We start from the raw sequence: 14,321 nt of genomic DNA, 5'->3' as shown, positions 1-14,321 counted from the left end.
GTTTTCCACAACCTGTAAATGAATATAATATGTTGCTGACACGAATAATCAGGGAGTAATGTTTACAGGTACGGTAATCTATTATTTCCAAAACTAGTCCTTGTGACAGTAGAAAGTATCTTGTGAAGTATATCTACTCAGAGAATATGCTACTGCTGTTGGTATCTGTAACATATGCTGCTGTATTGCTATAATTAGTTACGACAGTGCTGTAGTGACCAAAATAACATGGCTTTTACATATATAGTATTGTTATTCTTGCAGTATGTAGATTTTACTAAAATAACTTATCAACCCCCAGTTTATTAACTTGACTTTGGTTTCTTTGACTGATTTCCTCTGTAGGGGTATTCTCTCTCTTGTCCCAGGTTTTTGGTTATCTTTGACCCTTTGAAGCACAAGTATGCCAAAAGCTATCTGCAGAGAGGCACACTTACAAGACACTGGTTTACCTAAACTATTCTTAGAAGCATATGTTTATCTGTATTTAAATTCTTCATTGTTGAGTGTTATGCTGTTAACATGTCAAAAAATCAAATATATTGTTTAGTGCAAAAAACTTACTTCTGGACACTGTTTTATATACTTGAAGGCCCACATACACCTTTCTGGCAGTGAAAAAGGCTGCATGAATTGTAAGTGTTTTCATCTGAAGCCATATAACTGTTAAGGAATGATTTACTAGGACTAGATATTCAGGAAAATTGTAAAATGTTCCAGAATTTTTTGTATTGTCGAGTTTTAAAATCTGTTTTGCAAACCACAGAGAAGTATTAAAAGTAGGTGTTAAATATTTTTCATTTTTTCTAATAATATCTGTTTGCAACAGTTTATACAGACAATAACGTTTCATACTTCTCACTGTTTCATGTAATGATACATGCAGCACAAAACTCAAACCAGAAGAAACGATACTGTGATAGTGAATTATGTGAAGTGTTTTACGTATTTCTCACTGCCAAGTCATCAGACTTGATTCATTTCACAAATGCAAACTTTTTCAGTAATGGAAAGGTAGAATTGCTGTATGTTCTCTCAGTGTTAGGCTCATGTCTATCACTTCATCATCCTAGGTAGAGTTTTATGGAAAGAATTTACCGAAGTGTAATAATTTTACTCTTTTTTTGTGGTGTTTTTTTTTTTTTTTTTTTGTTTCATAGAATGGTTAGAGTTGGAAGGGACCTTAAAGATCATGTAGTTCCACTTCCCCCTGCCATGGGCAGGGACAACTTCCACTAGACCAGGTTGCTCAAAGTCACATCCAACCTGGCCTTGAACACCTCCAGGGACGGGGCATCCACAACTTCTCCGGGCAACCTGTTCCAGTGTCTTAACACCCTCACAGTAAAGAGTTTCTTCCTGATATGTAATCTAAATCTACCCTCTTTCGGTTTAAAACCACTACCTCTTGTCCTATCACTGCATTCCCTGATAAAGAGTCCCTCCCCATCTCTCCAGTAGGCCCCCTTTAGGTACTGGAAGGCCTCAATAATGTCTCCCTGGACCCTTCTCTTCTCCAGGCTGAACAGCCCCAACTCTCTCAGCCTGTCCTCATAGCATAGGTGCTCCAGCTCTCTGGTCGTTTTTGTGTCCCTCCTCTGGACTCACTCCAACAGGTCCATGTCCTTCTTATGTTGGGGGCCCCAGAGCTGGATGTAGTACCCCAGGTGGGGTCTCACCAGAGCAAAGCAAAGGAGCAGAATCACCTCTCAGTCTGCTGGCCACATTTCATTTGATGCAGCCCAGGATGTATTTGGCTTGCTGGGCTGTGAGTGCACCCTGCGGGCTCATGTTGAGCTTCTCATCAACCAACACCCCCAAGTCCTTCACCTCAGGGCTGCTCTCAATCCATTCGCTGCCCAGCCTGTATTTGTGCTTGGAATTGCCCTGACCCAAGTGCAGGACCTTGCACTTGGCCTGGTTGAACTTCATGAGGTTCACACAGGCCAACCTCTCAAGCCTGTTCAGGTCCCTCTGGATGGCATTTCTTCCCTCCAGCGTGTCAACAGCGCCACACAGCTTGGTGTCATCAGCAAACTTGCTGAGGGTGCACTCAGTCCCACTATCCATGTCAAAAATGTTAAACAGCACCAAACCTAGTACCAACCGCTGAGGGACACCACTCATCAGTGGTTGCCACTTAGACGTGGAGCCGTTGACTGCAACACTTTCAGTGTGACCATCCATCCAGTTCCTTATCCACCGAGTGGTCCATACATCAAATCCATGTTTCTCCGGTTTAGGGACAAGGATGTCATGCGGGACAGTGTCAAATGCTTTGCACAAGTCCAGACAGATGACATCTTACTGGAAGGATGGTTAAATAGAATTAAATGAAAATTTAGTTTTGTTTTTAATGTTTCTATCAGTATGGGTTTGTATAGTGAGTTTATTCAGCAAAATTTCTATAATAACGAAGCTGCAATAGACTTGGGCTTTATACTGATACTGTTCAGAAGGCTGCTTGACAAAATCCCTTGGGAGGCTGCCCTGAAGGACATAGGAGCCCAGGAAGGCTGGACATACTTCAAGAGAGAAGTCTTAAAGGCACAGGAGGAGGCTGTCCCCGTGTGCCGAAAAACAAGTAGGCGGGGAAGGAGACTGGCCTGGCTAAATAGGGACCTTTGGCTGGACCTCAAGAACAAAAGGAGAGTCTATGACCTTTGGAAGAGGGGGCAGGTCTCTTATGAAGACTATAAGGATATAGCGAACCTACGCAGGGAGAAAATTAGGAGAGCCAAAGCGCAGCTAGAGCTCAACCTAGCTACAGCTGTTAAGGATAACAAAAAATGTTTCCATAAATTCATTAACAACAAAAAGAGGATTAGGGAAAATCTCCCTCCCTTATTGGGTGCAGAGGGAAACATAGTCACAAAGGATGAGGAAAAGGCTGAGGTGCTCAATGCGTACTTCGCCTCAGTCTTTAGCAGTGGACTAGCTGTTCCCTGGGCACCCAGCCTCGTGAGCTAGGAGACAGGGAGGGGAAGCTGAACGAGGTCATCACAATTAAAGAGGAAGTGATCAGTGACCTGCTACACCACTTGGATGCGCACAAGTCTATGGGACCAGATGGGTTACATCCAAGAGTGCTGAAAGAGTTGGCAGACATGCTCGCCAAGCCACTTTCCATTATCTACCTGAAGTCATGGCTAACTGGGGAGGTCCCAATGGACTGGAGGGTAGCAAATGTAACACCCATCTACAAGAAAGGCAGAAAGGAGGATCCAGGAAACTGCCCTTCATTCTGACCTCGGTAGCAGGGAAGGTCATGGAGCAGATCATCTTGAGTGCCATTACGAGTCATATAATGGACAAGCAGGGGATCTGGACTAGTCAGCATGGGTTTATGAAAGGCAGGTCCTGCCTGACGAACCTGATCTCCTTCTATGACAAGATGACACGATTACTGGATGAGGGAAAGGCTGTGGACATTGTTTACCTAGACTTTCGAAAAGCATTTGACACTGTCCCCCATAGAATTCTCATGGAAAAACTGGCGGCTCATGGCCTGGATGAGCATACGATCTGCTGGATCAAACACTGGCTGGATGGGCAGTCCCAAAGAGTGGTGGTCAATGGAGTTAAATCCAGCTGGCGGCCGGTCACAAGTGGTGTCCCTCAGGGCTCAGTGTTGGGACCATTTCTGTTTAACATCTTCACTGATGACCTTGATAAGGACATAGAGTGTATCATCAGCAAGTTTGCAGATGACACGAAGCTAAGCGGGAGTGTTGATCTGCATGAGGATAGGGAGGCTCTACAGAGAGACTTGGATAGATTGGACCGATGGGCCAATGCTAATGGAACGTGCTTCAACAAGGGCAAGTGCCGGGTCCTGCAGTTGGGCCACAACAACCCCATGCATCGCTACAGGCTTGGGGAAGTGTGGCTGGAGAGCTGCCTGGCAGAAAAGAACCTGGGGGTTCTAATTGACAAGCAGCTGAGCATGAGCCAGCAGTGTGCCCAGGTGGCCAAGAGGGCCAATGCCATCCTGGCTTGTATTAGAAATAGTGTGACCAGCAGAAGGAGGGAGGTGATTGTCCCCCTGTACTCAGCACTGGTGAGGCCACGCCTTGAGTATTGTGTCCAGTTCTGGGCACCTCCATACCAGAGAGATATCGAGGTGCTGCAGCGAGTGCAGAGGAGGGCAACGAAGCTGGGGAAGGGCCTGCAGAATAAATCTTATGAGGAGCGATTGAAGGAGCTGGGACTGTTTAGGTTGAGGAAGAGGAGGCTGAGGGGAGACCTCATCACTCTCTACAACTACTTGAAAGGCCATTGTAGAGAGGTTGGTGCTGGTCTCTTCTCACAGGTAATTAGCGATAGAACAAGAGGGAATGGGTTCAAGCTGCAGCAGGGTAGGTTTAGGCTGGACATTAGGAGAAAATTCTTCACAGAAAGAGTGGTTAGACACTGGAATACGCTGCCCAGGGAGGTGGTGGAGTCACCATCCCTGAATGTGTTTAAGACTCGTTTAGATGTGGTGTTAAGGGATATGGTGTGAGGGAGAACTTTGTAGAGTGGAGTTGATGGTTGGACTCGATGATCCCAAGGGTCTTTTACAACCTAAATGATTCTATGATTCTGTCATTCTATGATACAGTTTCTTTTTGCAAATGAAGTGGACAACATAATAGTCAACACTCTCAGTAAGTCCATGTGTGTCCCCCCTTTCCCGGAGTGTAAATCCGGTCAGGTGTTCCAGAAGTGATCTGGTTTGTCTTTGAAAAGTAAGGAGTTCCCACTTGGCAATGTTGTATATTCTTATTGAGGTTGGCACAGTTCAGCAGTGGAAATCAAGGTATCTTTTTAGGTTTGCTAGGTGAGTTCTGCTGGCAGCTTTTCATGGACATTTCTTTCCCTGTGATGGAGGGGTGGGTAGGTCTTCCCCCAAAGGGAATCCTGGAACTCGGTCCTAGGCTGGGTCCATATGTCTGAAATTGTTTGTTGCTGTTGCTTGATTCAGACCGGCCCCTGTGGAGAGGAATATTTGTGAGTGCTGCTTCCCTGGAGCTGTCTTGAGTCCCTGCCAGTGTTATTACGTGCAGGAGCCTGGCCAGCTGCAGCCACATCAAATGGGTCAGCTCTTGGTTGGGGCTGTGAGCAAGCCAGCGAGTGTCTGCTCTCTGCTGAGCTTGAAGTTACACCTTAACATACGAATATCCAAGCTGTGTCTGTTTTAGAGTTTCAGTTTAGACATACCAACATCAAAAGCAATACATTATTTAAGCTTTATCATTCTGTTGAATATGTAATCTTTGTAGTTCTATTGTATTATTGTGTTAAATTTCTTAATCTGCTCTTGAAGCATTTAAGAAAAGTTCACAAATGAACTCTTGAACTTCCGTTAAGGCAAAAGATGTTACTAGCAAAGAAAGAATACAAATATATCCAGATTTGATGTCGCTGTTCCACAGATAAAAAGGAGATAAGAGAGCAGTCCCTGTTTTAAATCCAAGGAGTTAAGTGATAAGTTCACATTATTATCTTAATTGGGCACCAGTTCTAACAAGATTTTCAGGGGATCGCAAAAGAAATATAGCAACTTAGAGAAAGTAGTCTGAGGTTTTCCTAATTTTAAGTGGGAGTAGTCAATAACTGTGGATCCTGCCAAAGGACAATTGGTCATGACATTGTGAAGGACCAGAAAGAGCCGAAGAAGTGATTCCTTGACAGCTGCTCTGAGTTTGCTGCTGGTGATGTCCTGGGGGAGTCGCATGGTGCAGCTTTATTTTTTTGTTTGCAGTTTAGGCAAAATTGGGGGTGTTATTACTACTGTGTTAAGGTCTGAATGATAATCTTGTGTGATTGCTGTTTTCCCTGTGTTTGACTGGGAGGAAGAATGCCTCTTAAAAGGCAAAGAAAATAAAAAGCTTCCTTACACCTCCTCACACTGCTTAGAAACCTGGGATCCAGCCTGCTCTGTCCTGTTGGCCGATCTGCCTAGGTGGGGATTTTGAGGACTGTAGTGGTGTAAGTTAGAACTCAGCAGACTTTGGTAATTAAAAAGCAGTTCAGACAAAGCCCGTAGCTGCCTGCTCTCTTCTTTCTCACTGTAAAAACCTCAGACATGGGAAAAATACCTTGCTGCTATTGGTCATGAGTCAAGCAGAAGAGCATCAATAAAGTCTGCATTGTTCTTAACATTTTCTTAGGAAGTATTTTATTGCTGCCTTTATTAGTAGAAAGCAAATGGGAATTAAAACAATCTCTTTTGAGCATCTGCAATCATCCAAAATATGTTGACAGGAGAAGCTTCAAATATGATAAAGAAATAATGTAGATCTTTCCTGTACTCTCTGTGAAGTGGAAGATAAGCCTGGGGAAATAGAGAACAGATGGTAATATTACTACAAATAAAAGCCATACGAGAGAGGGGTGAATAAACTCTACAGTAGTTACAGGACATGAGATTTTTCCCTCCAGGCCAAGTAAGGCAGAATTTTTAACATTAGAGTAAAATTTTCTTTACATTTCTTGTTTATAGTACAATACAATTTGAAAAGGAAAATTCATACTACTAGGATTGCTTGAAAACGTGGTAATTGTTTGTTTTCTGAATATTCTTTTTCTACCCATTTTTTTTATGAAAGGAGGCTATCATCCAGTGAAAATTGGTGATCTTTTCAATGGCCGGTATCATGTTATTAGAAAGTTAGGATGGGGACACTTCTCTACAGTCTGGCTATGCTGGGATATGCAGTAAGAAATCTTACTTATTTTTTTCTTAATATGTTAACTTTTTTGTTTGCAGTAACTTTTGTTTTACATGCATGCTAAATTTATGTAAGTGTTTCTATCTTATGCAGAAAGATGTCTGCAGTCTTATTTTGCTCATGTTTAAGGGTATAGTTTATAAAAGCTCTCTGAAATAAATGTAACTATTTTCTTTGACAAATTAGCTTTGCTTATTGAATTTGCATGTTGTCTTGAACATGCAAGAATAAGCTAACGTTTTTATTTCTGTTGTATCTTTAATGAAAAAACGTAATTATACCTTGATTGAATGATAAAACGTGTAACCAAATTCCTCTTTTAAAGATACTAGCATCAAGGAGACAAAATATTCAATGAATCAGACTGTTAACAGAGTATTATTGAAAATTGTTTTAAGTATAGTTTCAGTGTTTTCTGTCAGAATACATTAGGTTATGAAATACTCTATTTACTATTTCTCAATTTTAGCTCAGAGCATGTGTTGAAAATGTTTTTGTTCTTTTCAAGGGGGAAAAGGTTTGTTGCAATGAAAGTTGTAAAAAGTGCCCAGCATTATACAGAGACAGCCTTGGATGAAATAAAGTTGCTCAAATGTGTAAGTATCACTCATACAGTACAGTACTCAATATCAATAATAATAGTAATAATGAATTTAAAAAGGTGTAGTGGAATATTGGTTTTAAACTTTTTTTTACATATTTTTTGTAAATAACTGGCTTATTATGTATTATGATGATTTCTGAAGCTCCAAAATGTCATTCAACTTCATTTGGAAAGCTAACTAATTAGTATTTTAAAGTGGATTTTTTTTTTCTAAAATATCAGTGTTTGCATTCTTGGTTTAGGTTCGTGAAAGTGACCCTAATGATCCCAACAAGGATATGGTTGTACAGCTAATTGATGACTTCAAAATTTCCGGAATGAATGGAATTCGTATCCTTTTGAAAACATGGCATCTTCCTTAAAAATGATCTACTGAGATAAGTAAGCGTTTAGTTCTGGCTTTATTCCAGTTAGTCTTACTTTAAATTTGTAACGTAGAAACACCAAAATATATGTAGATGCAAAAAATAGTCTAATGTGCAATGTATTCACTGGAGTAAAAGTAATTTAGCTTTTCTAAACACAGTGCAAAATAAAAAAAAAAAAACAAAACATGAATCCTGTCATGGTCTGCTAGAACTAGAGATAGTTTAATTAAAAACTGGAGTTTTACTGAAAAGATTTGTATAATAACCAAGGCTTACAGGAAATATGGGTTGCTCTAGACTAGTAAAGAGAAAGAAAGTGTCAGTGTCATGAAGAAGCCGGTTTCTGTTTTCTTGTGAGAAGTATGAGGGCATAGAGATTCTCCGCTTGTTTATGTGATCTTCCTTTGGTGAGGTGTTAACCTCATTTTTGGCAAAGCTTTTAAAGATTTACCTTCGAATGCTTCCTTTAAAAAAAAAAAAAAAAAAAAAGGAAGAAGAAAAAAGACAAAGTAAAATATGACTGAATATTGTTCTCAGGGAAAATTTTGGTCTACGAATATATTTGATTTTAGAGTTGAGCTAAAGTGAGTTATCCTTGCTAATTAGATATTTTAGCAGCTTATTATATTACTGTGCTTTCATTTAGTGTCACGGCTGGTATTTATGCGTATGCTTGTTGTGTCTTGGAGCCTTAGTAAGAGACCTCGTTGTTCATGGTGTCATACTACCAAACAAAGAGACAGTTCCTGCTCTAAAGGGCTTAACACTAAGTTGATTTTTGGTATGTGCCTTCAGCAGATCAGGTTAAGATGCTCTTCACCCACTCTTGTCCTCCAGGAGAGCAGTCTAGGAGGTGACTGTTAGTAAATCTGAATGCCCACTAGAAAGCGTCCTTTCAGGTAGAAGTGTGCGAGCAGTTTTCATGCAATCCATCTGTCTCTTGACATTAGTTATGAAGCCTTTGGGTTTGTGATAAGTGAGAGCATGGGGACAGGTATTCTCACTTACAGAATGGGGTCTTAACCGCTTACTTTCCCTTTGATCCTTTTTGGGTAGTTTCCTGGTAGCTTCGGTGGTCAGCTAGCTTGGTAGAAAGCTGTTTAAATGCAGGTGAGGTTAGTATAGTCTGCTTTTTTCCTAGGTTTTATAGTCAATTTTTTGTAATCAATGAATTAAATCATACAGTTGCCAGTAGTCATTTCAACCTGAATATAAATAGTTTGTGATCAAGGAAATTCCTTAACAAAGTGAGGCAAAGAACCCTGGTTAGGGTTTCTTGGTGCTGCTGTTGTGCTTCAAAAAATAGGTTTTAATTTATGAGCTGAGATGCTTATTAAGAAGTATTTTATAAATGTCTATTGTCTTAACTATGTTCACAAAAAGTAATGCAACCAAAGCACTTCAGGTCTTCAACTGACAGCTGTACAATTGAAGAATAATTGAAGTAATTTTTAGAAATCAAAAATTTTGACTTACTGTTTTCATTGTAAAACACTAGTGTGAAATAGGGGATAAGAAAATGTATTCATAACTATACATAGAAATAACTCTTATCTGTTTAACAGAGCAGCTTCCCAGTAATGTTCTTAAATTATTGCTAAGATTCACATGTGAATCTTGGTGAGAAAGTTAAGAACCATTTCTAAGTGTGAAGAGTAAATTTCGTTAGTGATGATATTTTGAAAGCATACCCAAACTTTATCTTTTTGAAATATAGCACTTAAGTTGAAAAAGCCAAAAGAGACTATGTACTCGTGAAAAATAAGGGTTCAAATAGCTTTGTGTTAGCAGAATAAAACCAGACAGTTGATACTGATTTATTTTATTTCAGATTTACCTCCATGTTGAAAATTCTGGCAGTACAGAAGTTACTTTACATGGAAGGCAAATGTTCCTGCCTTACTGACAAGTACATTTTTGAGAAAGGTGCAATAGACAGGTTGGGCTGATACTGGACTTAAGTTTAAGTTACAGTTGGAAGTCTGTCAAAGTCCTAGTCACCAGTGAAAATAGGATATCAAGTATCTTATGCTTTGAGTTTTCTTGTGAACAGTTTGTGCATCCTGAGTTGCATTGCTTATTTGAGGAATGATTGGTTGCACTGCTTATTTGATCAACTCCTTTTTATCTTGTAGGGAAGAAAAAAAATCTTTGCAGGTTCTTTTGGGAGGGAGCAGGTAACTGATTTTAATGTTTTGCTGCTATTTGTTTCCATTTTAAAAATGCCATATTAGTGCTGTATTAAGGTGAGATTGAGTTGAAGAGGTTGAGAGAAATACAGTAATTTGACAGTTTTACCATGCTCTGCTGTTTCCAACTTCCTTTGGGCAAGTCACTAAATATCTGTTCCTTTACTGTAATTTAAAACAACATATGGCTTGATAGAGGCTTGATTATTGGTTATGGAATACGTTTAAAAGTTCTAGCAAGACAGAAGAGAGGTGGGTGAATCCTTTGGATGGCTAATGCCATAAAATGTCGTGGAGCTTCCAAAAAGGGAAATTTGTCAAGAACTGCGTAGCATAGAGCTGGGAATGTGCAGAGCCATTGGCCTGCACTGTGTGTCTGAAAATAGTCATCTTTCTCCTAGGAGCTGTAGTAAGTGTTTATATACAGAGGGATTTTAACAATGTGTGTTACGCTACACTAGACTGATAATATTTTACCTACTTGTACATTTTAAAAAGATTGCAATTATGATTTTTTTCAAGAAGTAACAGAATTCCCAAACTTGGGTACTTTGGTGTTTACAGTAAGTGTAGATTATTACATTTGTCTGCACTGGATATTTATTAGAGCCTTAATAAATGTCTACTTGAACGAAGCATTTTTTAAATAAAAGATTCAGATAATCACATAATGAAACAAGCGTTTGGAGAGACAAGTGAAAAAATAAAGAAGGAAATATTCCTGACATAAGCAGACATTATAATAATTGTAATACATTTATCTCCAAAGAATATGTAGCATTAATTAAATGCCATAGAGCCTAAATGCTGCCAATCCAGAAGCAAGTGGGATGCATCCAGAAGAGCTCTGTGTTGGTACCAGTGCTTTACTTCATTTAGTTTAACTAGTCTTTAATCCTCATGAGATTTCTAAATGCTCCTGTAACGTGTGTTTGTAGACAGATAGTTACAGCTAAGATTTCAGTCAAGAAAGAACAGTTTTAAGTACTTAAGCCTGTCAGCTGATTAGTGTATGTTTGCTCTCACTTTTGCTGCTCTGCTCAGTTTCCCCTTTTCAGACGTTCCCCGAACCGCTTCGAAGAGCATTTCCTAAGAGGCATATCTGCTGGGTAGGCTTCGGGTTTATTTTTGCTGGAGGATTTTTTGGACATCTGTCAGGATGCTGTAGGAAGATCCTGGGGCTTGCAAGGCTGGTTTCCTAACAGTTAATGCACACATTGTTGTGGGCAGTCTGGCTTACAGTTATCATTTTTCAGGTCAGGATGGTAAATAAGACTACAGTCACATTTTTGCATACCTACTCCAAACATTGAGCCTCCTGTGTGTCTTCTCCCCAGTACGGAGCATACCTTGAGTTTGCCCGAGTCCTCCCAGCAAAATGTTGCTATCTTTTTTTCAGGTAGACATCATTTCTCTTTCTTGTGGCCGTCCCTCTCTTTGTCTGTCTCTGCTATTCCTCCTTGAATCATCCTTCTGGGTACCCCCTCCCCTTGCCTCTCAGCTATTCACTTCCGTCCGCCCCCTTGCTCTTCTGCTTACTGGCAAGGCTTAGCACTTCTGTAAGCGCAAGGAATGTCAGGAATGTGCATTGAAGAGTCTGCAGCAGCAGTGGTCTGAAGGACCGTAGGCGGGTGTCCTAAATTTCATTTCTGAGTGCTGCAGTGTCTTGTGCCTTTCTGAAATCTGTGTTGCTGTAGCATTGCAACTTCACTGCGTGGGCTAAGCTAATAAGCCCTGCAGAGCTAATGTGCTGTGCTCATCCTTTCTGATGGCTGGGTGCTTTACTAGTGACTTCTGTTCATTGGATGCTTGTGCGGTAAAGTAACCAAGACTCTTTCCTCTTCTGAGTGGAATAGAGTTTTATAATATTCTGAGTAGACTTGATAGCTGTGATTGAGAAATGAGTATTCACTGTCTCCTCTAATACAGGAATTAAGGAGCATGAAGTGAGATGAACAGGTAGCAGCAATCAAAATGTTACAGTTCATCACAATGTGCTTTGACCTGTCTTGAGACCTTTTAGCTTTGGTCTAACTCCAGCATAGGTGATGTAGATTTTAAAACTTCAGTTATCTTTATGCATACAGGTAGGTACTTGAGAAGAATGTAAATGATAGACTGATAGACTAAGTCTCGTTTTGACACAAGTTAAGATAGTGATTCTAAGATTATTGCCAAGACTCTAGTTAATAATTCTTAGTGAAGTTAGGTAAGATTTCTCCCCTAACAGCGTAGTTCCCTGTGAATGTTCTCTGAGATACGGTCTAATTTCATCCATTGAGATTTTGTTGCAGTTTCCATCAATTAATTCCTGTGCTGGTATTTGTGTTACATGATTCTTCGCAAGGTTATAGTATCATGTAGTTAAGATTTTAACATTGTCCTGGTTTGAGCAACACAGGGGTAAGTTCTCTTCTAATGCTGGGGAAAACTCCATTTTTGGAAGACTCTAGTGTCTGAATTTGTGAAAAGATTTACTTTATAGCCAGCTAGGCTATGTGGGATTCAAGGTCTCAGTGTTTTCAAGCCTTGCCAGGTGCAGGGATGAGGAGGGGCAAGGCCTGGGCATTTGACCTGGGCTGGCCAACAGGATTATTTCGTACCATGAACGTCACATTCTATATAAACTAGAAAGTTTGCTGCGTAGTTTCTCACTCCCTTGATGGCAGCAGCCCAGAGAAACTCCTTGCCCTGGTGCCGGACCCCTGAGCCCTTCCCTTCCTTCCGAAGCTGTTGGTGCTCGCAGTGTCTGACATTTACTGTCCACTGCTGGGAGTGCACAGCTTCCTGCTGATATAATTGGCTGAGTATAATCCTTGTATATCTTACATTAGTATTGGGATTAATACTGGTTCTTTTTTGTTAATTATTTAGTCTTATCATATTAAATCTATTTATATTCCAAACCTTGTGTTTTCTTGCTTCCCCGATTCCTCTTTCTGGGTGGGGAGGGGTCATCAGGTGATAGAATAATTGTCTGACCGACAATAAATTGTTACGGGTTTTCTCAAACCATAACAAACATTCTTTCTGATTTCCAGGGTCTTTCCCAGCTCGTGTCTGAGGATTAACTCAGTATAGTCAAATTGTATAATTTCTTGCTGGAATGTTGTAGATTATAAAAATCACAGTTAGTTTGGATATCTGAATATTTTCTCAATAGAAGGACAACCAACCCAGGTATATTAAGTGTACAGTCACTAACTTTGGAAGCCCTTGAACGACAAATCACTGGAAGTTCCTGCATCTTGTTTTTTCCTAATGCTCTTTCCTGATCATCTACTGATGGCCTCTGTTGGTGGCCAGTAGTAGATACTGGGTCAAATTAAACTTGTTGGCATTGTGTTTTTTGCATGTTGCTTCTGAGTTCCACATTTTCTTTGTTTCCGAGTTCTTTGGTGATTGCCATTATTCTCTGCAGGTAAAACCATAGGTGGTAAGAGATCCATTCTCTTACCGCTTTAGTCTTTGTTGTCAAGTGATTCTTAAATGAGCCAAATCAAAAAGATGTTTAATAGGGTTCATTTTCTAAAACACTGTTGCTTCAGTCTGTTGTTGTTAAAATATTCATATCATTTAAAATGCATTAGAAACTAGACATAATAGGGCAAATCAGTACTTTAAACCGTTTCAAAGACAAGAAAAATGAGGTTTTGGGGTTTTTTTTACAGTTACCTATTTCATTGTTCAGTTAATGCTGCTGTTAACATGTAGAAATAAATGACAAGATTTGCATAATGAAAATGTTTTATTTTAATTTGTTCTGCATTTGGGCACTGTTGTTGTATGTGTTTATGTCTAATTGAAACGTAGTACCAAAGCATATACCATGCTCTGCTCATTTTAGGGGGAACTGTTTGCCCTCCAAACACAGTGATGATTGCTTTAGCCAGTATGCGAAAAACATTTGTGTTGATCTCATCAACAAGTTTATTTGGAAATTATCCTTAATTAAATCCCAGATGTCTGTATGGTCTTTGAAGTACTTGGACATCATCTCCTAAAATGGATTATCAAGTCCAATTATCAAGGCCTTCCCATCCGTTGTGTAAAAAGTATAATTCGACAGGTAAGATTTGTTAATGTTTTAATTAGGTTTTTCCACCATTATTAACAGTTTGAAGGTTAAAATGATGATATTTCAACTGAACTCCTACTAATGACTATGTAAGATAAGATAATTTTACTGGTAATCCTGGGGGAGGGGTTCCAAGAGCATCTTTCTGGATAGCCACCATTTCTGCATGCGGGGTGTTTTGTTGGTTGGGTTTGGGGTTGTGTTTTTTTTTGTTTGTTTTTTCTTAATCAAGATGTCCCACTGATAAGGGAGGTTCCTGAGCTGCTTAAGAAGATAAAAAGCTGAAGCAATGAGTCTTTTTCATAGATGTAAGGATATTCATACTCAATTGCAGTTTTGGTTGACATGCCATGCTTCTTAATAAGA

General features: G+C 39.8%; 1 protein-coding gene across 14 annotated transcripts in view; it reads left to right on the top strand.

The window, feature by feature from the left end:
• SRPK2 (SRSF protein kinase 2) overlaps positions 1 to 14,321 on the top strand; it is a 154,600-nt gene that overhangs the window by 104,265 nt on the left and 36,014 nt on the right. For all 14 annotated transcript variants that reach the window (XM_074575970.1, XM_074576774.1, XM_074576587.1 and 11 more), the window contains 4 exons: positions 6,594 to 6,702; positions 7,225 to 7,312; positions 7,563 to 7,650; positions 13,840 to 13,946. In XM_074575970.1, the coding sequence (XP_074432071.1) occupies positions 6,594 to 6,702; positions 7,225 to 7,312; positions 7,563 to 7,650; positions 13,840 to 13,946 (392 nt within the window). The remainder of the gene's footprint in view (positions 1 to 6,593; positions 6,703 to 7,224; positions 7,313 to 7,562; positions 7,651 to 13,839; positions 13,947 to 14,321) is intronic.

This window comes from Larus michahellis, chromosome 1 (assembly GCF_964199755.1).
Source record: "Larus michahellis chromosome 1, bLarMic1.1, whole genome shotgun sequence".
Classification (NCBI taxonomy): Eukaryota; Metazoa; Chordata; class Aves; order Charadriiformes; family Laridae; genus Larus; species Larus michahellis.
Note: the sequence above shows the minus strand (reverse complement) of the source record. Positions and strands in the feature narration are given on the sequence as shown.